Raw genomic sequence first — 24,643 nt, forward strand, 5'->3', positions numbered from 1 at the left:
TGTGAAGGTAGATTGGGCCAAATTGAGTCGAAAAATCCTGTACCATTTTCCTCTATAACGCTTCAGAAAGAAGTTATTATTGAGTAAAGTCTGGCCAATCATCGCCGATCTTTAGTCAAGCACACGTTGGTGAGCCACGCGCCTGATAGTGTGCGTGAGCGTTCAGCTGTTACAGCGGGGCACCACTACCAGGCGCGTCGCTCACTGACATGTATCCGGCTAAAGATCGGCGTTGATTAGCCAGACTTTACTCAATAATTTCTTTCTGAAGCGTTATAGAGAAAAATGGTACAGGATTTTCGACTCAGTTTGGCCCAATCTACCTTCACACTTCGGATGTGTCAAAATTTTGGGACACCCTATATAATTTAAATTAGATTTTCTGTTTGTGAAATATATATAATTTTTTATTTATTAATTATATATATTACAAATTTATAATTAAATTAATTTAATTAAGATAGCGTATATTTATATAACAAATTAATTTTAATTTTTTAAATATTATTAATTTATTTTTAATATTTTTATAGTAACAATACTAATTAAAAATAAATGAATTTATATATGTGTATATGGCATAAATATATTAATATAAATAATAATAATAATAATACAATGTGTTCAATTTTATAGCATCTCTCTTTTGATTTACAATATTGTACAGCGCTAGTTTACATTATATTTTCGATAGACATGTAAATGGAATATTGATTTAATTTTTATCAATTCTATTTTGTTTTTTATTGTTAAATACATATTATTTTTATATATCCAATAATATTTATTGTTATAATATTTATTGTATATTTTTCTTTTTATTATTTCTTTAATCCAGAGATATATCTGTTATAAAAGAAAAATCACTTACTTCTGATATTCTGTTTTTAACTGTATATGAATTGCATATCTAATAAATTTGATAAAAATATTAAAAATAGAAAAACGATAAAAAGTACTGTTTATTTATACAAGTGTGTAAAAAAACTGTGTGAAATATTTTTTTAACAGCTTGCGTAGTTGTGTCGGTATTAATTCCTTTGAAGTTGGTGATGCTTATTGCCACATCCAAAATCAACATCGAAAAATTAAAGTTAACTGAAATAGACGATAATTTACTTAGGCTTGTAACTATATCTTGATCAAAGAAATAGTCAAAATTATATTAGATAACATAAATACACATTATAATTTATTTCATAAATAATCTGATCTTTCGTATATTTATCTCGTATATATTATATTGAGACCACAGAATATAGTAGACTTAGATAAAATATCTATGATAAAAAGAGATCGCTAACTTAGATTTTGGCCAAGTATAAAAAGGCTGCAATTCGATTTCCGGCCATGACAGCTTACAACAAAATGATGATGGTGCGTATATAGTACGTATTATATATCCGATATGTGTTAATGTTAATGTATATATAATACTCAGCATGATGACACCCAATATTTAATTATGAATTAAATTATGAATTTATATTTATCTTATTATAAATTATTATTACCTATAATTAATTTATTTATTTATCTTTAATTTTATATTATTGTATTTGTTTTTTAATTTTTCATAATTTAAATTTATTTTATAAATTGTGAATTTATATTTGTGAAAATCCTGGATAAAATGCCAAACAGTTGCATTCCGAAATGTAAAGATATTACAAAAAATAGTTTTCATTTATTTAGATATTTAGAATGCATTTATCTGTAATAAATATTTGAGTTTTGTAATATTTGAAAGTTATGCTTCAATCAAAAATTGTAAATATTTCAGATTACTTTTAAATCGTTATGATATTTTTAAAATGTGCATCAAAAATGTTCATCGGAAAAAATTTTAAACCAACGAAAAGTCATTTAATCTATAGTGCTTATTTCGTAGTTACAGATTTTATGGAAAACAAAAGCGGAGTGTGTTTAAAAAATCTTGTTGTGTCTTCGATATTTTTTGAGACTCCTGCTCCTGTTACAATTATGCCTATTATTGCGTGGAAAAATATACTGAAACCGAAAAAAGATTCAATATTATTTGCTTCAATTCTATTGCCGAATACAGAATCAGTTAGTACAAATGTTATTGTTGATACTATTAAAATGACCATGCAAAAGTCGAGAAAAGTCATGGACAGTTCACTTTTAAGTTTGAAGAAGCAGGAAATGAATTCGCGGAAAAAGAAAACATAATAATACTTCATAAGTTTTTAGATCGCGATCGCCACTTATTTCAAAGTCAAGGTCACTCAGGACAATGACCTTGACAACTTATCTCAAGATCAAGGTCATCCGTAAAGTTGTCCACTTTATGCGTATTTCCTAATTTTTATTATATGAACATCCGATGTTTGCTCCTTCTCAATTATTGTTAAAAAAATAATTTTTTGAAGACGGCTGAATTAATTAAAAAAAAATATTTAATATTTTTAATGTTTGGAGGTGGATGCTTTTGAGTGAAACCTACTACATATTCACAAAAATATCTTTGAATTCTCTATTCTTACATATATGTTTTCCAAATAGAAATGATAGAACATGATTTAAAAAACTGAAACTCATGCAACAGAGTCGCGCTGCACATCGTCGATTAGTGGGGTGGAATCTATTTCTGTTGCATTGTTTAATTGCCATCAAAATTAATGAAAATTAAAGATTTTTGTTCTAGTTATCCATTTATTCAGTTAAAGTGAATGTTTAAAATGTCTTTTTATATTACTATTATATTAGTTTCAGTGAAAATAAAATTATCATGAAAATATATCTGAAACAGACAAAATATTTAAAAAGGAATTATATATTTTAATATATTAATAACAATAGTTCCATCAGACATGTCTGAAGTTAACCTATAAATAATATAATTTCAGAGTTTACCGCAAGAAGTTTGCAGTACGTTTAAACTTCTTTGGAAAGTTTAAAATCGAGGTTTTATTTTTATCTCACATATATTTGTACTAATATTGCTTCTAATATTTACTATATTTACTATAAAATATTCCATATTTACTATAAAATCAAAATAATTTTCTTAACTTTTATCGCTATCACTAGAAAAAAAAATTATTAATTTTTAAATCAACAGAAATACTCAATGATATATTCCAACAAAATAATTGCCAGTAATTGAGGATAATGATGAAAATTTAAAAATTTCTCTTGATTTTATAATAAATACAAGAGTAATACCAGTACAAATATAGACGAAGAAACTCAAAAATCAAGTATCCCAAATTGTGAGAGGCAAGGAGACAAAAATCAAACATTCCAATTTCTTTTGGACATTTTTGTCAATACAATATTACACAAAATACTATTGTATTTATCAACAATTACAATTATCAAAGATAGTATGTATTAAATAATTATAAATAATTGTCAATTGTAATTATGTGAAGCTGTTTATTTTTAAAGTAGTTTATTTCTAAATTACACTCGAGATGAATTGTTAAAACGGCGCCCATAGCCGAGCATTGTGTACATAAAATCACATTTCGATTGAGCATTGGCACTTTCCTATAAATAATACTACGTTTATATTATTATATTAGACATTATGCATTACGTTATGTAATTGAAAATATTCATAACATTTCGAGTTATTCGGAAATTAATTATAGATATATCAATAATAATTATATATCTTACACATTCTCCCACAAATACAAATTAATATTATATTACAATTACGAGCGAATTACATATATCTTTATTATCTCAAAATACATAACATCTAATATAAAAGAGAGATGTCACGATAATAAAAAATATAAACTGTAATTATATGACAAAAGAATTATTATATTATTGTAACGTTCGCGTTATATTTGTATTAAAATATTCATTTTCTCGCACCAAATATTTAATGCAATTCGCGATATACATATACGATAAAGAATATATTCTTCAGCATCTTTGCACCAAGCCATTCTGCTGTTCGTCTAAAAGCATCGAAGCTTCACTCATAATTTTGGCAGTGGTTCTAACCAAGAATAATAACTGTACTCGTCTATAATGTCAAAGCTGCCTTTGTCTTGACAAGGGCATGAAGCACGTTTGTTCTTTCGAGATCGAGCCACCGTTGAAGCGCCACTTCTCTTTCCCGTGGACCACCGAGGGGCATGTCGGCTGGACCCCATAAGGAAAATTCCAGCACAGATTTTACCTAATTATCGAATCAATTAATCTTATTTGAGTATCTTATATGAGATATCAATATATGTTTAAATAGAAATGAATGTAAAATAATTGTAGACAATAATTGTAGATAATAAAAATTGGATACTGCATTCTGTGGCAATAAAATCAATCTACGAAGGAAGCATACTAATTTTGACAATATAAAATAAATTTATATAAATTGATAATTATGAATTGAAGAATTTTTCTATGCAAACTTTTATATCCGGAATTTATACATCCAGAATCAAAATTCTTACCTGAGAAAGAGTGACCGCTTTCTCGCGTATTAGTAGATCCTGTACAAAGGGCAACTCGCTCGTCAGATGTAATTGCCGTAGTGCTATTAGAGCGCATTCGCACAGAGAGACTCCTTTTTCTCTAGGTTCATCGCTCGGGTCTATATTTAATTTTCTATAAAACGGAATTAAACGTAAATTAAGATTATCAATTTGTCATGACGTGAGAGAAAATACTAAACTAACTGATCCTTGCAAAAGATACAGACTATAGTAAACGTTCTCCCTGCAGAGTATAATGTCGTTTAGGGATCCATTGGCGTCCTCAATCCCGCGGGCCTGGAGACTCTTCAGCGCATTAACCAATTGAAGAAGCACTAATGACGTCTCTCGCTTTGCATTCTCGTTGCTTATGTCCCTCGATATCGCGCCGAACGATTGTATGGTAGTCACGTGCAGGCATGGGAGAATCGAGACTGTCACTGAAATTATATAAAATTATTATACAAATAAAATATATACAAATTTCCTTGTCATCGCTGAAACGTAGCAATACCTTTGACATCTTTGTTAGCGGATGGTTGAATCTTATCGATCATCTCCTTCGGAGCTTTATCTACGAATTCTATTATAGGCCTCAGATAAAAATCTTTTTGCGATATAGGCATAGCTAGATCGAACGTCATGCAGAGAGTGACGTTTTGATCGTTCCACGTCGCGGAACAAAACATCCAAAATTAATTATATTTATATTATTAGAAAATTCTATATCCTATCCTATTATATTTTTTTAAGTATTTTATATATAAATATCAATATATATTCTACTATTAAATTTTATATCTTTATAAATAAATGAAGAATTTTCTTAGATCTTAAATAAAATATTATATAAAATGATTTATACATATATTTATCTTTCATACACGGTAATTAATTACTTTTTTTTTAGATTCTTTAGCGAAAGTTGCAAGATATGAAACTTTGCCTAGAAATTAGAAATCAAGATTAATAAAAGATCTTTGTGCGAAGAATTGATGATTTTTAGCATAAATATTTTAGATTTATTGTTTTCAAGTTAGTTGATATAACAATAACAGTGATAACCTGATACACACTTGTTCAAGAAATTGAGCAAGTGCTTCATGATTCGCTACGATCACTGCGCCGTAATTATCTTCGAGGCTCCGATGAAAGATGGTACGTCTTCTGCGTTGCCTTAAGCGACCCATCCGTGGCTCGTCATCCTTCCAATCCTGATCCTCTTCCGCGCCCTTCAGTAATTCAAAATTATTACATAGAAAAGATGTATAAATTTGAAATACAACTTTTGAAACCTAATGAAACAAACCTCGTCGCCAGTATAAAAGGTATACGGAGCGTAAAGCTCGCTTTCGGTCTCGCTGCCACAATATGGCAACGAAGTCGATCTCACGAATGGTTGATGATGATGAACTTTGGGCTCTTCACTCATCGCGCTACTATCAGACTTCCTCTTGCAGGCGCCGCGAAATCCGTTACCGTATCTATGACCATGACGCAGCTCGAGATTGGAATCGCATTCGGGTGAACTCGAGAGACACTCATACACATGGCTGTCGTTGGACGTCTGTTGAAATGCGCAATTACACGCTGTACCGTTGCAACCGAATTGCATAGAAGCTGCACTCCGGATGGCAATGAAAGGCGATAAAAACTTATCCTTCTTTTCTACATTAATATTGGAGCTTAAGTATTCATTCTATGGTGTTGCAAGGCGCTAGAACATCTCCATGATGTATGTATTATTAATATAATATAATAATAATAATAGTATGCATAAACAAAAGATAATAAGCTATTTTTATCAAAATTATTCTGCTATTGATTCTTTGTGCATTATGAGTGATAAATCATATTTTCCGCTTCAATTCTTTTTTTTTAATGATACATTGGTTTATTGTATCTAATTATCTGATATTGTGCAAAAGAAAAGAAAATGCGACGAAAGAGGATAATTCCACAAAAACAATTTAATTAAAAGTTAAATTGAAAATTTATGAACTTTTCTCTATTTTCTTGCAGCTTGGCATAATCCATCGAGATATCAAGCTCAAAAATATACTGATGGATAAAGACGGACATCTCATATTAACAGATTTTGGTGTTAGCAAGGAGTTCCTACCGCACGAGAGAAACGGCAACGCGCGTAGCTATTCGTTTTGCGGAACGATCGAGTACATGACACCGGAATTGATACAAGGGGGCACGACCGGCCACGATTTTGTGAGTCGAAACCTTTTAACATTTGCACATTACTCGTGTTATTTAACCCTCCTTTCCTTCTCAGCCTTTTTTCTTTAATAATAATTTATGATTATTATTTTAATCTGTTTTAATTCCTCTTCTTTCCTCTCCCTCTCTCTTTCTCTCTCTCTCTCTCTCTCTCTCTCTCTCTTTCTTCCTTCCTCTCTATCCCTCTTTCTCTCTCTTTTCCTCTCTCTTTTTCTCTGTATAATTAAATTTGTAATTATTTTTTATGAATTATTACGTAACGTGTTTGAAAAGCGATGAAATGTAGAGTATCAAATTAAATTTTCGCAAATAAACAATCAATTTTAAATTAATTGAAAAATGTGCAAATAAAAGGTAATAAGACCTGAAAAAGACTTGAAAAGACTTTGAAAACAAATATAAGTAAGTTTTATAATAATACAGCCGTATGTACAGGGTGTTTTTAATTAAGTGCGAAAAATTTTAGGAAATTTCTTTGTCAAAAATTATGGGAGATTTTTTATATAAATATATACTTCTATGTTCCTCCTTGAGAAGTTATATTATTTTTATATTATTATATTATTTATATTATTATATTATTTATTTTTATGTCCCTCTTTCAGAGAGGCAAATAAAAATTCAATTCTTATTTACTTCAACTTTTGGATAAGAAAAATGAAATTTCATGGACATTTTCCACTAGTAGAAAGAATACTTATTAATATTTTTTTAATCTTCTCATATTATTATAAGAGGATGAAACTAATAACCTTTATTCAATTGTATTCCCTATTAGAACTTTAAATCCCTATTTTTTAGTTGCTTTTAGAACTTTTTAACGGACCGGAATGTGATTATCTAAAAATATGCGTTAAAAAGCTTGATTCCTTTAGAAACTTTTTTATTTCTTTTATTTTTTTTCGTAAAATTAATAGTTTTCCAGAAAAAAAATACATTATTATGCATAGCACTGTATTAAATGGCGCAGGTTTCAAGTTACGAGAAGTTGAATTTTAGAAAAAAATAATAAAATGAGTAAAAAAAATTTATAGTAAATATTGAAAAAAATAAATTTTAACTTGTCCAAAATTTAAAAATTATAAAAATTTAATTTTTACTTCTCCTTTTGGAGAAATGTAACTCAGGGAGGAATATAGAAATATATGTTTAATTAATTTTCGATAAATAATGATCTAAAATTTTTCGCATTTATTTAGAAACATTCTGTATTTACATTATTATAGGTACATTCATTTTAACTTTTTTATTTCAATTATAATATTCAATTATAATTTATAAAACAATAAAATAATGTTATCACAATATTATCACACAGGTTGTCGATTGGTGGAGCGTGGGCGTGCTAACATACAAATTGCTGACCGACTCGTCAAATCCTACCGATATATTTTTAGCTCGGACTGGATTTGAACTTGAGACCTTTGGCATAGATAGCAAACACACAGCTCTCTGCGCCACGATCGCACACATAAGCAAATTGATTAAATATAAATTTAAATATAAATTTAAGTTCAAATTATTATTTTGATTTAGTTTTCATTGCAATATTCGACTAAATACCTTTCTCGCAATTTTATTTCGGAGAAATAACAGATGTTTCTGTTAGTATAGATACAATCAAACTGCTGCGAAAAAATAAATTTAGTTAAGCTTAAATATAAGTAAGATTAAATTTAAGTTTAATTTATTATTTTGATTTAATTTTTATTGCAATTTTTGACCAAATACTTTTTTCGCAATTTAATTTATATATCTGAGAATAATGAAAACTGATTTAATAAAATTCTATTTTTCAGTTTATGTTGTATTTGAAAATGTAGAATGTTTAAATTGGAAAAAAAGGGTATTTCTTCCTTCCTACACATTTTCTCATCAAAAAGCACTGATTATAAGAGGAAATCTATTTGTAATACTGTATATAAAATAATTTGCATTTTTAATTTTTAATTTTTATTTTATATTAAACTTATTTATTTTATATTAGACTTATGCACTTTACTCTAGTTATAATGAGACGGCTGTCTTACTTGCTATGAGACACTGGCAATCGCTGTGAGAGATGAACTAGCAAAATGGCAAACATTGAAATGTTGTATATCAACTCAGAGAACAGACGCGTGTTAATTGGATAAGATCTTATATTATCTTCTGTATTGAAAGAGTTCTGCAAAAAATAGTATGCACACATGCTTCTACTAAAAATGACTGAAGCAATACTGCTCTTTAATAAGACCAGAAACAAAAAAAAGTACAATAGTAGCGATGAGAAATTATGTACATATAAATAAGAAATATTATTGAAAATTTTTCATCATTTAATGATTACGTAAAAGTATTTAAGACAATAAAAGTGCGCAGTTATGTAACAGATTATATATTTCGGAGAAAGCATTTTACGCGCTATAGAGAATTCTTTAAGAGAGAAGAGATATATACACATATATTTTTTTCTATGTAGATTTGAATATATAAAAGTTATCATTGCATCTCATAAGTCGTATAAGTTGTTTTAAAGAGAACAACTCAATTTTTTCTAGTATTATATATTATTTATTATGTTAGGATGCTCCTTCAAAATTTTTATTAGGTTTCAAAAACGAATATAAATAGATCATATAGAAAGTAATAATTAGACATTAATTTATTTTTACTCGAATTCTCAATAAGGACAAAATTGATATTTCATTATGTTTGCTTCCTTTCGAAAATGTGCATAGAATTTCTGTTTACAATATAGGGATTAAGACTATAAATAATGACAAGATATTTATAAATTTTAAAAAATATATTACTAAATAAGAATCTAGATGGTTTGGTAAAAAGAAGAAAAGATTTAAGAAAATTATTTCGAGATTTTTCCCAATAACCTAATATTAATATAAAACAATAGTATTTGAACATAATTTACTTGAAAAATTAAATTTCAGAAGAAGGCGATCAAAGTCAAGCGCGATTTATGAAGCACAAGTTTTATTTTGTAGTATAAGACCTTCTATGAAGAAGATAGAATATATGAATGCTCTTTATTTTAGCTTTTTATTTAGTATTTTTATTTTTTCTTTTTATACTTATATAATTTTCTACTTTTTAATTATTCATTTATTTTTTTTTAATTTTGTGATCATATTCATCATTTTTAATTAATCAATTTATTTATTTTTAACCGACCACAGGACCATGCGACTGTTTAATTTATTTATCTCGAGAGTCTTATATCTATATTTGTTTTTACTCGAGAAAATATTGTTCAAACACGAATTTCTATAATCGGTTTTGAAAAATTAATTCTATTGTTTCAAAAAAATATATCTCAAATTGCGCAATATTTGTGTTCTCGCAAAGATACACATAATATATCTAGATTAAGGGGTAAACCGCTGACTAAAATCATGTACACTAATGCCCACTAATGCCCAATTTGTGCATTACTGGCAAATTTTTTTTTATATTTTTATTATATTTTCTATTTTACCATATTTTTCTATTGACAACTAATGTCCTAGCAATGTCTATTCTAGTAATGTCTAGATAATATTCGAGCAAGGCCTAATAATGTCCATTAATGCTCTAGTAATGCCTGGATTCTATACACCGTAATGTCCTCAACGGTTTACCCTTTGATTTAGACCGTGTTGAAGAGTGGGGATAAAGATACACGTAGAAAAGAATTCTGTTTTGTGCCCCTAGCGTTCTCTCTTGTTCGTGCGTAGCATAGCGAAAGAGAGCGCTATGCTACGTGCGAGCGAAAGAGAACGCAAGCAGTACAAAACAAAATGTATCCTTTTCTACACGTCCTTTACCCCCACTACTTAAATAAAGGCAAACGCTCGGTCTAGATATACTATGGCTATGTTCTGTCTCCATATTAGAAGGAGAAGGATGGAAACTTTATGAACTAGTGCAGCCCATTCAGCTCTGAGCAGATCAATTATATGCTCTTCTGGCAGCCTGATTGGTCGGTCGCGCGACACAGCGACAAATGACAGTACGCATCTTCTCCTTAGATAGGGAAACTCGGCTATACCAGCTGTAATGAGGCGTCTTGTCACATTCTGATCATCAGTCGTCAGTCATAGTTAGTCGCAATCGTTCTGATCGTGACGTTCTCGTCGGTATCTTCAGTAGTAGTGTGCATTTAACTGCAAAGTTTATAGTGTATCTGATTGCAAATAGAACCACACGTGCTGACGCTTTCAGCTCTTGGCAATTTCGAATTGATTCGCCAATACACCCGCGGTGTTTTTCCGTCTGTTTCTGGCTCTCAGTGTTTTGATCTTGATCTTGTCACGTTAGTCGTGATACATCACTAACTAGAAACCGCGTGCATCTAACCGTAATTATCAACAAAGGAAATAGAGCTAAACAAGAACACCCCGTCTAGGGAAAAGACAACCGCCATCACCCGGTCGCCGAGTAGCAACATTGAATCGCAGAGAAATACGCTCCAATTCGATAACATTGACGATCTAGATTTTAACAACACGGTATCTCGAGTTGGGGACTTTTCAACTAGAAAGAAAAGTGCCAATCATGTCCCCCTTTGAGAAACTTAACATCGCGGAATTCAAAGTTGTCATATGTCATGATGTCAAGATAGATATCGAGGAAGAACTGAAAAGCGCCAATCTTCAGATCGATATGAAACACCAGCAGAATGATTCCAAGAGCAAGTAAGTGATACTGATTTTTTCTCAATATTTCTTTAATCGCGAAATGATTAAGAAAGTCAAATGGCATTAATAAAAATGATATATTAATACTGACAGAAATTGCTGCAACTAAATTTACGATATCTTGAGAATCACTGCACCTGCCTGTGAAGTTTTTATACAGGAATGATTCTACGTAAGAATTTTCAATCTGCTTTGTGCTTAAGCATGAGTTTGTCGCTTGTTGGATGTACGATAAATGAATTCGTTCAGTAGAAAAAGTTTTCTTTGCAACTGTTGTAAAATTCGTGAATTTTACTGGTATATGCTCTTAGATTTAGCCAAGATTAAGAGCGTATTCTAATTTGATTCACAATTTTCATTACAGTTGCAAAGCAGCTTTTTCTGCTAAACGCAGCCAATGTGTATTGTTTAAAACATAAGTGCACTGCAGTAGTAGAGCTTAGAGATTTCAATGCTATAGACTCTATAGAGTCCTATGCTATGTGTAAAAAAATAACATAGATATTATAATTAACATAATATAAGAATCTTGAAGTCATTAAAATAATATTTTGATTTATTTTTTTTTTAATAAATATATGATCTATTTTGAAAGATGGAAGGATATATTATGTAAGCAAAATTGTTGACAAATCAGAAAGAATTCTTTTTTTTTACTTTGTATTTGGTGACGCGACGCTTGATGTAATTAAACTTAATCTGCGCATATTATTTGCTAGATTATAATGAATAATAACTGCCACTGAATCATATGGTAATATAGAAGTTTGCAAAATCTTAGCAACCATTTTCAAAAATATTGAGAGTTAAAAATAAAATGTTTAGAACAGTAAATGTGTTAACATTGGATGAGTTATTTTTACTAATAACATTATTTTTACTAATGGAAATAAATGATATATGTTTAAATTGATATTTAATGTATATGACTATCATTTTTATTTCATATATGTTATCTAATTTGGAGGAGGAAACAAAGGATTTGCAGATAGAAGAGCAGAATGCAATGATAGATGAAGAACACAGCAGTGATTTGCAAATACCGAAGGAGTACAAAGAATTTGCGGAGAACGATCAAAATTCGAAGGGAAAAGATGATCGATTGAAATCATTGCCCAATGATTTGAAAGGAAAAGAAGCGAATCGATTCTGTCATGTGTCTTGTGCGTATCATGGAAAAAGTTTACGGGGAGAAGCATATTTTTGCCACGTACGGCAGCAACGTACAGACAAAGAAAGAGACTGCTCAACGTTGATGATTCGATTTCACTTATCGATCAGGCATTGCAGGAGATTTTGTTTATGTTTTCGGGAGGGCAAGATCCTTTGAAAAACATCACGGTAGTAGACATTTCATTCTATTGCAACGGCAGCCAAGCGAGTCCTCCGGTGACTTCTCCGTCTTATCAATTATCGATATCAACATCATTACTCGCAGGCAACAACTCACCACAATCGAAAAGTTTGAATTACTTATTAGATTGTTATTCAAGAATTGCTAAAATAGAGAACAGTTCAAGAAAAACTAAAAATAGAAATCATCCAAAGGTATATACATATACATACATATATACATATATCTTTAAAATTATATAAAATTTTATTAAACTAATTTTTATTTATATATTTTATAGCGATCCAGTGTATCTTCTGTTTCTGATGTACTGACAATTTTGAGAGAGAAATGTGTTCAATATTCCAGCCACGTTCTACACGGATTGGTCGGCAATTGCCAAGGCGCTGCTGTATCTACATACACCATCCATCTTCTTTATCTGATATTATCGCAGAGATTACCTCATACCACTACCCTGGCTATCTCAACGAGCTCATGGCTGAGACATGCAAGGATCCGAACATATTTAATCAAATTTTCACTCCAGTCTTGCAAGGCTTGTTTCTCCTGATGCAGCGGGCGAGCTTGGTCGGCAATACACACAGAAGACCGATTAATGCACTAAGCAAATTGATCGAAATTTGCTGTGGTCTAAGCAACAATATACGTCCGATTTGTTTTCTGATAATCAATCAAATTCAATTTTTGCCTGATGTTGTGACATCAATAGCCGGTAAAGAGCTGACAACGAACTCGTTTCTGGGACCGTTTCTTTCGGTATCGATATTTACCGAGAAAGTGGCAGAAAAATTTTTCAGCAGTGATTCTGTCGCGGATAAATCGGTGATTCTCACGCTGCAGCGAGAATTGCAGAGTACTAGAACGTCTTTGTACAAGATATGTACAAGATATTTGATGCGATACTCTCGAATAACAAATGCCGCGATGCTATCCCTGAATACTTGACGGTGTTGCTGCGTTACAACGAGAAACGAGCGCAAATACGGACGAAGGAAAATGCTTCGTCTTTAGTCGAAGATGGATTCATGTTGAATCTATTATCGATTTTACAAATGCTCTCTATGATGATCGACCTGAATACTGTAGACCCGCTGTATCCATTTAATTCTTCAACATTTATCGAAATAAAGAAGGACTCAAGACTGAAACTCACTTTGCAAAAGGCTGCAGAAACAATTGGAGAACATATAGAAGGATGAAACCATGACATTTATGACAAAATGTTGGTTCCTCACGCTGCATTATCATCATATAGCGCTATTACCGGCATTGCGAACATATCGGGAAAGATTGCGAGACTTACAGGAAGAACAAAAAAAGTTCGACAAATACCAAATTGCAAAACTCCAACGGGAAGATAATCTTTTAACGGGCTTAGAAGACTTCGACCTCATCGAACAACAATGGACGCAAGAATTGAAGCAATTGGTTAAATCCAAATTATGTGCGGAGGCAGGTCTGATAGATCCCATCTTTTTGAAAAGATGCTTCCATTTTTATGCATCAATGGCCAAAGTTTTGCTGAATATTCTGACGCAGACTGCTCCGGATAGTCCTCTTCTCGAACTTCCATTGTCTCAGGAAGTTACGCGCAATTTCACCGCATTACCGGAATGGTACATAGGAGACATAGTGGAATTCTTGTTATTCACATCTGAGTAAGTTTTTATTATATTATCAAATCTCACAATGATACATAATGCTTATCTATAATTTATTAATAATTACAACGGAATTTTTTTATTTACAGATTCTGTCCTGAAATAATGGAAAGCAATATGGATAATTCGCTTATCACTTTGTTACGTGTTATCGTGTTTAAGCCAGATTGAATACAAAATTCAGATCTGATGACACAAATCATCAGCATTCTTGTTGGTATGCATCTTAATGGAATAAATTTTTGTATATAATTTATTAATTATAATTATAATTTTTGTTTATTTTTGTATATAAAACAAACTTTTTTATATTACATTGATATTTTTTTTACGTATTACTACCTTTATTATCACTAGCTGTTAAATATACGATGCAATATTTTGTATAACACAGTTGTCTTGTTATTTCTGAATCACTGTCACTTATTATTTAAGTTAAAATAAACAAAGAATATATTGAATCTTTTTAATAAATTGTAAATTTGAAAGATTGTATTATAATTTATTAAGAAATTAATTTCATTAACGTCAAGTTCGTATCAGACTACGCATTGAAATCTGAAGTTTGAAATTTGATCAATATGAATGAAGAAATTTTAATTCTTTTTGTTATGATTTGTCGAACGTCTTTCATTTTCAATCTTTAATTTTCAATACACAGTCTAACATGGGCTTAACAGATTGTAGAAATAATTTTAGTGAAATATTTTTGTTGGACACAATATATTAATTTTTTTCCAAATCTTTCCTTTCACTTATCTTTTTCCTAATTTGTGCTTACTATGAGTTATATCTTGTAATTCTTTTTTTTAATCTTGTTTTTTTAATTTGTTTGCAATTTTGTTTTTGATCTTAAATATCTAATTTTTATCAAACTCTTGCATTGTTTTAAAAAATACGAGATGAATGAGAAATCAAAATCGAATTCAAAATCTGCTATCGATCAATGCTATGTATTATTTCAATGCGAATAATTAGACATTAATTTATTTTTACTCTAATTCTCAAATTTAATAGCACGTTTATATAATCGACGAACATGTTTTTATCTTTATATTAAAGATAATTATATATATACATTTATCACTTTTTTTTATATGAATGTTGTTCTATATTGTATATGAATAACTTGGAAAGAAAAAAAGATGTGCAAATATTACACATGAGCAAAGAACGCTATTAATAGAATACATAAATAAGAATCCGGAATTATTAAGCGGAAAGTTGACATCTTGGTTTATCTTAAAAGATTCCACATGTTTGTGAAGTGAAATAACTGAAATTTTAAATTCTGTAAAGTGAGCTAAAAAAGATTATAGTAAGGTAAGTTATATTTTTAAATCAATAAAACAGAATTGTATATTTAATAACTCTTATCTAAGAAAAAGTTTTGTAAAATAATTTTTTTTAGAATATTCTATATTTGGGAAAATATCTAAATATAGAGCGGAATCGTTTATTGTTTTACTCTTTATAATCATAATAATTCTTAAACAGTACAAAGCATTGAACTTATATTTACAGTGTTTACTAATCAATTTGTATAGCTCGGGTTATAACAGAAAATGGACGAGAATAATAGGTTCTCGATTTCTGGTTTTAATCTTCTAATAAAGCACTTGCACATATCTTTTTCTAATGAAGCTTTAATATTTTGGTTCGATAACACGGTTCCTGAACTTCTATACGCCTCTAATATTTGTTTTCCAAGCAGCTTGACTTTATTTCCATAAGTAACTACATCTTCGTCATTTTTTTGATATACACAATCCAATTCCCCTTGTAATTGATAGACATTTTTAACCGATCCATAAATTTGTTTTAAATATTTTGTTAATTGTGAAACATTATCGAAATCGTAATCTTGTATGGTTCGACGAGCCTCTCCTAGAATAATAGGAGCAGCGAATTACAAGAAATTTAGATGTACACGACAGTAACCGACGCTTTAAAGATAGAAAGAGAGCTTTGAGCTATAAGAGATTTACGACAGGGGACAAACAATAGTGCAGGTAGACAGAAAATCAATAACGTAAAAGATATTTGTCAGATTTGTTATAAGGAAAGCCATGTAGTAACTGTAAGAAATATATACAAACAAATCAACAAATTAGTAAACAGACTTAGGGACCTCAATTCTTACCTGTCAGATTTGTAAAAAACGCGGGCACGGTGCAGAGAAATACCGTTTTCGCGATTCAAAACTTCATCAACCAATAAATGCAATTCAAGGAAAAATAATAATTTGTCAATTATGTTCAAAATCCGGTCATAATGCTAAATCCTGTCGATAAAATAATACTACTAGTAATAATAAAATCTCAGTAATTTGCCAATGAAAAGCGAAAAACCCGGTCGCTCTGCAAACAATTGCTGGAAGAAACGAAACGAACAATGTTTTGCAGAAAATAAAACTCGCGTATCTTGTCAAATTTGCGACAATTTCGGACATGTTGCTAAAGATTGTCGAGCGAGAATAAACCAACAAACGGGATCGAAGAACTCTCTATTTTGTCGCTATTGCAAAGGACAAGGTCATCTTCTTGAGGATTGCGAATTACGTCGTGCAAATAATATTCGGAAAAAGGAAAATAATCAGAGAAACTACAACGGCCCGGAGGGCCGACATCGGAGGGGTCCAGCACAGCAGGGGTCCAAACGCGAGCCGCACCCGCCCAAAACTCAGGTAGCCAAATGGATAAGAACGGAACGAACATAAGAAGGCCCGTGACCGTAAATCTCGATAAACAGAGTCGCGTGCCTACCGTCCAAATAGATATTGATAACTTGACTACGCGTATAACTTTTATGCTAGACTCGGGATCTGGACCGAATATAACTAAAGAAAATCTCGTTCCTGAAGAAATAAATATTAATTACACGAATATTCTTAAATTAAATGGCATAAATAATTATCCGGTATACATCTTAGGTGAAATCACGCCAATTATTTTCGAAATACCAGTAATATTTCATATTGTATTTAACGATTTTCCGATTTCAAAATCCAGTACATTGGGAAACGCTTTCTTTAAACAAACTTCAACAAAAATAGATTACGCACAAGGGCATTTAAATGTTTTCGGAATCAACGTACCGTTCTTATCACCTGAAGCCATCGTAGTAGCTCCGCGATACGAATCATTATGTACGAATAGAAAATCCTGAATTAAAAGTGGGCTATATACCTCGATTAAAGGTGATACACGGAATTTATTTGGGAGATACCATCGTGGAAAACATTTCGGGAAAAGCATATTTAAATGTATATAAATATTTTGGACGAAGAAGGAGAAGTACATGTCCCGACTTTACGCCTAAAATCATTGGGCGAATTGTTAGACGATCATAAATCAAATCCTGAGAGTCTGAGCAGCTCTCAAAAACAAACAAATAAGGAAAAAGAAAAAAAAATTAATTACGGAGAACAAACGAATAAGGAAAAAGACGGAACTAATTACGCATTTATATATGATGAATTCGATAATTATAAGAATAAAATAAATGAAAACAAAAATGAAGAAAGAATTATCAAAGAACTTAACCATGAAGACAAAGAAAAAATGATAAATCAAAATAAAATTAATAATGAAAATAAAATAAAAAATAAAATCCAGAGGAAAAATACAAAATTAAATGATTAAATCAAAAATCCTTGGAGAGGAAAATTATCAAACCTCTCCCGAAAATCTAATAAATCTAACCAGTCCTGGAGGAGGAAGTTACCAAACCTGTCCTAAAAATTTTAATAATTCAAAAACCTTCAAAGAGAGAAATTTCCAAACCTCTTAAGAAGGGGATAATTCTAGGATTTTGGAGGGAAGTTTCCTCGACAGAATATCCTAGCTCCATCAATTGCGAGGAGGAATATTGTTAAACCTCACTACGTAACTCGACACATTTCTATTCCAAAAAAGGGAGAAATTTTTTATCCTCCCTATATACTAAATTTCCTAAGATTGGATTATTTGCAAAAGAAAATCATAATTAGAAGAGAAGTAAAAACCTCTCATGTTTCAATAAAAGACCTCCTTGAAGAGGCACGAAAATGTAATATAAACATTGAAAATTTAAGTCTACAAAAAAATAAAAACAAAAATAAACCGTCTTCAAAAATTTTTACATCCTTATTGAATAAATCTCAAGAAATTTTAGAAAAATCTATGCGAAAACGCTAAACGAGATATAAAAGAAATCAACAAGTTGTGAATTATAGTCTAAACAATTTTCTAACAATCTCTGAAGAAAACAAAGAAGATCGACTTACTAAAATTATAGAATCATTACGATTAGAGCATTTGAACAAAACAGAAAAAGAAAACGTTACTAAATTGATAATGAGAAGCCAAGATCGATTTCATATTCCTGGAGAAAAATTAACCGCAACACATGTATTACAACATCGAATAACAACCACGGATGACCAGCCGATAAACACACGCCAGTATTGATTTTCACAAACTCATAAGGAGGAAATAAACAGACAGGTAGAAGAACTCCTGGAAGGAGGGATTGTAAAACATTCACAATCACCATTTAACACTCCTATATGAATTGTACCAAAAAAGGAAGATTCTAAAAGAAATAAACGATGGAGAATGGTATTAGACTTCTGCGCTTTAAATGATAAAACTATCGGAGATGCATATCCTCTGCCACATATCGTCGATATATTGGATCAATTAGGAGCTCGATACTTTTCAGTATGCGATTTAATGTCCGGATTTCATCAAATAAAGATGAATCCTTAAGATGGGCATAAAACAGCTTTTACTACCCCTTTTGGACATTATGAGTTCGACCGAATGTCGTTCGGTCTAAGTATAGACTATATGAAACAAAATAAACATTACAGACGCATAGCGACAGTCCTAGAAGCTATAAACTTTTATATGCTTATACTTAATTAGTGATACAAAATACATAGAAATAATTAGTGATACAAAATACATAGAAATAATTAGTGATACAAAATACATAGAAATAATTAGTGATACAAAACTAATAAATAATTAGACTGATTGCCAGCTGTTTTGTTGGATTGTTAATTAAATTTTTTTAACGATGATTACAATAGCACACTTGCCCGAAGAAGTGATTAGCATCATTCTAGAAAATGAGAGCATCAACGTGGATGAATATCATAAATTTTCAATCGACATGTAAAAGATTCCAACAGATAACATTCTACAACAAATTTTGGGAAAAAAATAATTTCAAGAGTGTTTTTTATTTATAAGTTCTTTATTTAATTTCTTTAATAATTTGATTTTATTTTATATTCGGTCACTCAACAAAGCACCGTCACAGAAAAATAGTAAAAAAGTAAAGTTACGATTATTACGTTGTTATTTTATTAATTTAAATTTATATACATGTATGTGTTTGCATATGGATATGCGCCTATTAAATTAATGCAAATTTAGTATATTATTGATGATACAATTTAATATGACTGTAAAAATGTTATTATAAAGAATTAAATCTTGTAAGAGTAAAATCTTAATGTATTCAAAGATTTTATTAGTAATTGATTTGATCAGTAATTTGTAATAATATTCAAATAAGAAAACACTTTTTTACATTTGTTTGTTTCATGATTTTTAATTTGTTTTGAGATTTACTTATTTAATATTATTTTTAATTTTTATAAATAATTATATTCTTTAAGACTTATGATATAACCTTTTTCTTAACAGTTTGCAAATTTTATATGTATCATATTTTTATAAAGCATGACAATAAGTTTTAATTATTAAAAGATATTTAAAATTAAATACTTTCTTTATTTAAATTTTTTAGTTTTCCTTTTTATTTTAATTGTACGCGCACATTAAAAGTATCTTTATATGTTTAGTCTTAGTAACACATTGTATCGCATATATGTTTAGTCTTAGTAACACATTGTATCGCATATATGTTTACAGATTATTATTCTTTACTCTATTGCAATAATCACAATTTATATAATTAATAAAATTAATATTTATGTATCTATAAAATATAAAAATTTATATTACATATATAATATAAAATAAAAAATAAAGAAGTATTTCTATAAAATGGTAATCTCTACAAATGTATCTCTATAAAATATTTCTATAAAATAAAAAAGATTTATATTACATATATAATATTTACAATTTTATTAATTTGTTTCAAATATTCATATGCATATAATTAAAAAAATGTGTACTATTAAAAAAAAGTATATTTATCAAATAATATTTATATAATAGCGCATATTGTGATATTGCTTTATGTAATTCTTAATAATTGATAAATCTTAATTTTAGATGTCCTAGAGCGAAAAAATGGTATAATGCAGACGAAAAAAAGGGAATTTTTGATCATTTGGATTTTAAAGAACAAATAATAACAGGATTAAAATACATGAAACTGTTACAAGATTTTATTGATGTCGGCAAATACGTTCTCTAATGTAAACAAAGAAACATTGCGATGTCTTATACATTCTGTAGTTGAAGTTTGTACGCTTTATTATTTTCTTATGGATGACCAAATTAATTAAATTATTTATACAGAATTACCATGGTAAATTTCAATAAACTAAAATACTATTAGAGCATTATAAATTAATTAGTAATTATTGTACAATTAATGTATGATCTTTTTTCAGGCTAAACAATTTTAAACGTATATATAACTTTAGCTTAATATTCGAAAGCTTACGCTAATATACATATACATAAATGAATTTGTGGAGAAAAAGCCATTTTCAAGCAATACTGTTAGCATTATGTGTTATTTGACAGCCTTGATTTGTGATTATAAAAATATAGCTAGATGACATCGCGCAAGAAGTATTATACTGCCTTAAAAATAAAAATCCTGCAATTTCAATACGCATGATGTTTAGAGCAATTTTCTTTTTGAAGAGATAAGTATTGATGATTATTTCTGAGAAATTTCAATAGAAACAATACAAATTATGAATATATTTGATATAATACAATATGTAACACATTATATAATACATATCTTGGTTACGAATTTGTAATAGTCAACAAATTATGTTTCATATATTTAATATATACATATATATAATAAGGTATACATATGTGAGTGGATATGTGCGTGTCACATATACTCACACATGCGTATAGAAAAATATTTCAAAATTTTTGTTTCCAAGTAAACTAGACTTTTATAAACTATGCCATTGTTACAAAAGTTATCGCATGTGTACACTTTGTATGCGTTTTAAATAAAAATCTGTCAAATCAAAACTTTTTTTTTATTTTTGATATGGAAAAATATTTACAAAAAGAGCAAATAATATGGAGAGAAAACACTTTTTTTTCTAAATTCTATGGCTTTTTATTATGTACCAAATAAAAACCTAGCAAAACTCTATCAAAAATTAATAACACAAAATAAAACAACATTTATTGCAAGCTCTTGCACATTGTTGAATTTTTTCCACAATAGCTACAATAGAATGTTTGTAAAAACAAAACAATAATTACTATCATTTTAAAAAACATGAACATCAGCATTAAAAATATACAATAAGTTTTATCTCTATATACAAAAGATTACCAGATAAACTGAATAACAGATTTTCGGAAAAAAAATTTTACCAGAGCTACTTTTTCGTTTTCACATCTTTTATATTAATTTTATGCAGTTGATTTTTGTCGCCTAACAAAACGCTTTAAAAAAACTAATAGTAAAATGATAAATTTAAAGCTATTGCATTTGTAGCTTATTATGTTAAAAATTTAAAATTTTGCTTTACTACACACACATTGCTCCTTAATAATTTGTTTTTGATATTACAAATTAATACGATTATAATAAAAAATCAAAAAGTAAGGTTTGAAGTTTTGAGATTCATAAAAATGTTCGTTGATATAATTAATCTTTTTCTATATTGGACTGCTCAGCGTGTCTATGAAGTTGGCACGACGTTTTACGAATTTCAAAAAAATATTAAGAGTTCTAATAGCATTTTTCATAGTTCTATAGTTTATGATAAAAATTAAAAAAAGTTCCGCATTCCTTATATTAAAAAATCGAAATTGAAAAAACGTCATGCTAACTTCCCGAATCTAGCACGACACCCTCCTCTCTACAGTACTAAAACGCGTTAAATTTTATCACTTTTGGCAAGAGTTCCCAATAGTTCTAGTTAAGCTCAGCATATATATGCAATTTCAGAGCGATATTCCACCAATTAATAATTTTTAATAAATTTTTAATATTCATGCTTAGCACGAAACGCTTCCCTCTAAAGTACTAAAATGCGTTAAATGTTATTATTTTTCATAAGAATTCCCGATAGTTCTAGTCAACATATATATGTAATTTCGGAGCGATATTCCATAAATTACTAATTTTTAATGAATTTTTAATATTTACGCCCAGCACGACATTCAGTGAAAATGTGTCATGCTGATGATTTTTTGCAGTTAGAATGATAATTCTATTAGAGTTCTATGCTTTAGAAATATTTTTATGAAGAGTTCCCAAGAGTTAGTTTATTATTTTTTAAACAATTTTTGTTGGAATATCGCTTCAAGATTGCATATATGTGCTGAGCTTGACGAGAACTATTGGGAATCCTTATTAAAAATAATAAAATTCAACGTGTTTTAATACTTTAGCTTTAGAGGAGCATTAGAAAAAAAAATAAGAATAAATTGGTTTTTTTTTCGTCATAATTGCTTTTATCTATGAATGAGCTTTCCAGTATAATAGAAATATCACTATTGAATTTGTTATAAAAGTTATACTCACTACACATAAATTAAAAATATATTCACTGTTGTTTTCCGTATGTTGTGACTTATTGTTTTTATATGTTGTATATTTTTTTTTATCTTGGCTTTATTATCATTAAAATCTTATAAAATCATAAAAATCATTTTTGTTTATAATTATTCATTTATTTTCGGTTATTGCACGTTTATATATACATTGCTTTTTAAAAAGTGCCCGCCTTCTATGAAATGCATGCATATATGTAAAAAATTTGTTGTGATGGCTTGAGAAAATGATACAATCAACCAATACTTTTTTTTGTTTAAAATGTCTCAAAATTTTTTTTAAATACTAAGATAATTTTTACTACAATTTTTGGATTCAGCAAGCAAAATTAAAAGAGAAAGCGAAGCCAACGATCCCTGTTTTTTCAAGCTACCCAAATTGCACATTATCCTTTTCTTATTCTTTCATTGCATAGCAGAATGACAATACAAATATAACTAAACATTAGAAGAGCGCAAAATCTTTTCAAATCGAAAGAAGAGTGAAAAAAAATAGTCTCGAAATTTTTCTTCAAAGAATTTAATTCTTGTTTTTGCTCTTATGGGTTCACTGATCAATCAAAACCAAGAAATTTATATCTTTTTTATTCTGATTGGTAATTCTAACGTTTCAGTTTGGAAAATTTCTAGCGTTCTTAACACGGAATTAGTGCATCTTTGCTATACGCTAGACTATAAAAAATGAAATGAACGTATAGATGCATGGGGACAGTCTTAAAAGCTACAATAAATTTTGTGTGCCCACGTGTGATTTGTTATATATATAAATTTATAAATAAAATTAGTGACACAATACCAGTAAATAATTAGGCTTGTTGGCAGTTGTTCTGTACATCAATTAAATTTTTCCTGATAGCTACAATAATACATTTGCCCGACAATGTGATTATCATCATTCTAGAAATAAAGAATGTCAACTTGGAGGATATCGTGAATTTCAAGTCCATGTAAAAGATTCCAGCAAACAATATTGCCCAATAAATTTTGAAAAGATATATTATTGCAGATATATTTTTATTTATAAGTTTCTTATATTAATTTATTTATATTTATTTTACTCGATTTGTATCAGTTAACAAAACACGTTTGCGAAAAAAATGATGCGAAAAAGGGTAAAATTAAAATAATTATTAACTTAAAATTAACTTAAAATTAAAATTTAATTAAATTAACTTAAAATTATTTAATTTAATTTAATTAATTAAGTTAAAATTAAAATAATTGTCGTCATATTAATTTAAATTGCGTGCGTATAACTGTAAAAAATCAAAATCCAGTAAAACTAAAATTTCAACGCGTTTAAAGACTTGATTAGTCTAAAAATTAAAAGATTTGTCGATTACATCCAAGCTGTGCATCATTTAATAAGAATTTTATTTTAAACTTTGTGTAAAACATGAAGAAACTAAATCAAATACTGTTACAATTTTTAATATTTTAAGTTTTAAATTTGTAATAATATGAT

The 24,643-nt window shown here is 29.1% G+C and overlaps 2 protein-coding genes and 1 pseudogene across 2 annotated transcripts in view; 1 reads left to right on the forward strand and 2 right to left on the reverse strand.

Moving 5' to 3' along the window:
• The window catches only part of LOC126855609 (F-box only protein 21-like), a 102,614-nt gene that overhangs the window by 38,876 nt on the left and 39,095 nt on the right, over positions 1–24,643 (reverse strand). The gene's annotated exons all lie outside the window — the stretch shown is intronic.
• On the reverse strand, positions 5,492–6,155 carry LOC126855700 (uncharacterized). Its single transcript, XM_050603568.1, has 2 exons — positions 5,770–6,155; positions 5,492–5,692 (listed from the first exon to the last, which is right to left on the reverse strand). The coding sequence occupies exons 1-2, from the start codon at positions 6,073–6,075 to the stop codon at positions 5,492–5,494; spliced, it is 507 nt and encodes a 168-aa protein (XP_050459525.1). The 5' UTR covers positions 6,076–6,155.
• Positions 11,226–17,105, forward strand: LOC126855701 (ubiquitin conjugation factor E4 B-like; annotated as a pseudogene).

The sequence above is a fragment of the Cataglyphis hispanica genome, chromosome 16, assembly GCF_021464435.1.
Source record: "Cataglyphis hispanica isolate Lineage 1 chromosome 16, ULB_Chis1_1.0, whole genome shotgun sequence".
NCBI lineage: Eukaryota > Metazoa > Arthropoda > Insecta > Hymenoptera > Formicidae > Cataglyphis > Cataglyphis hispanica.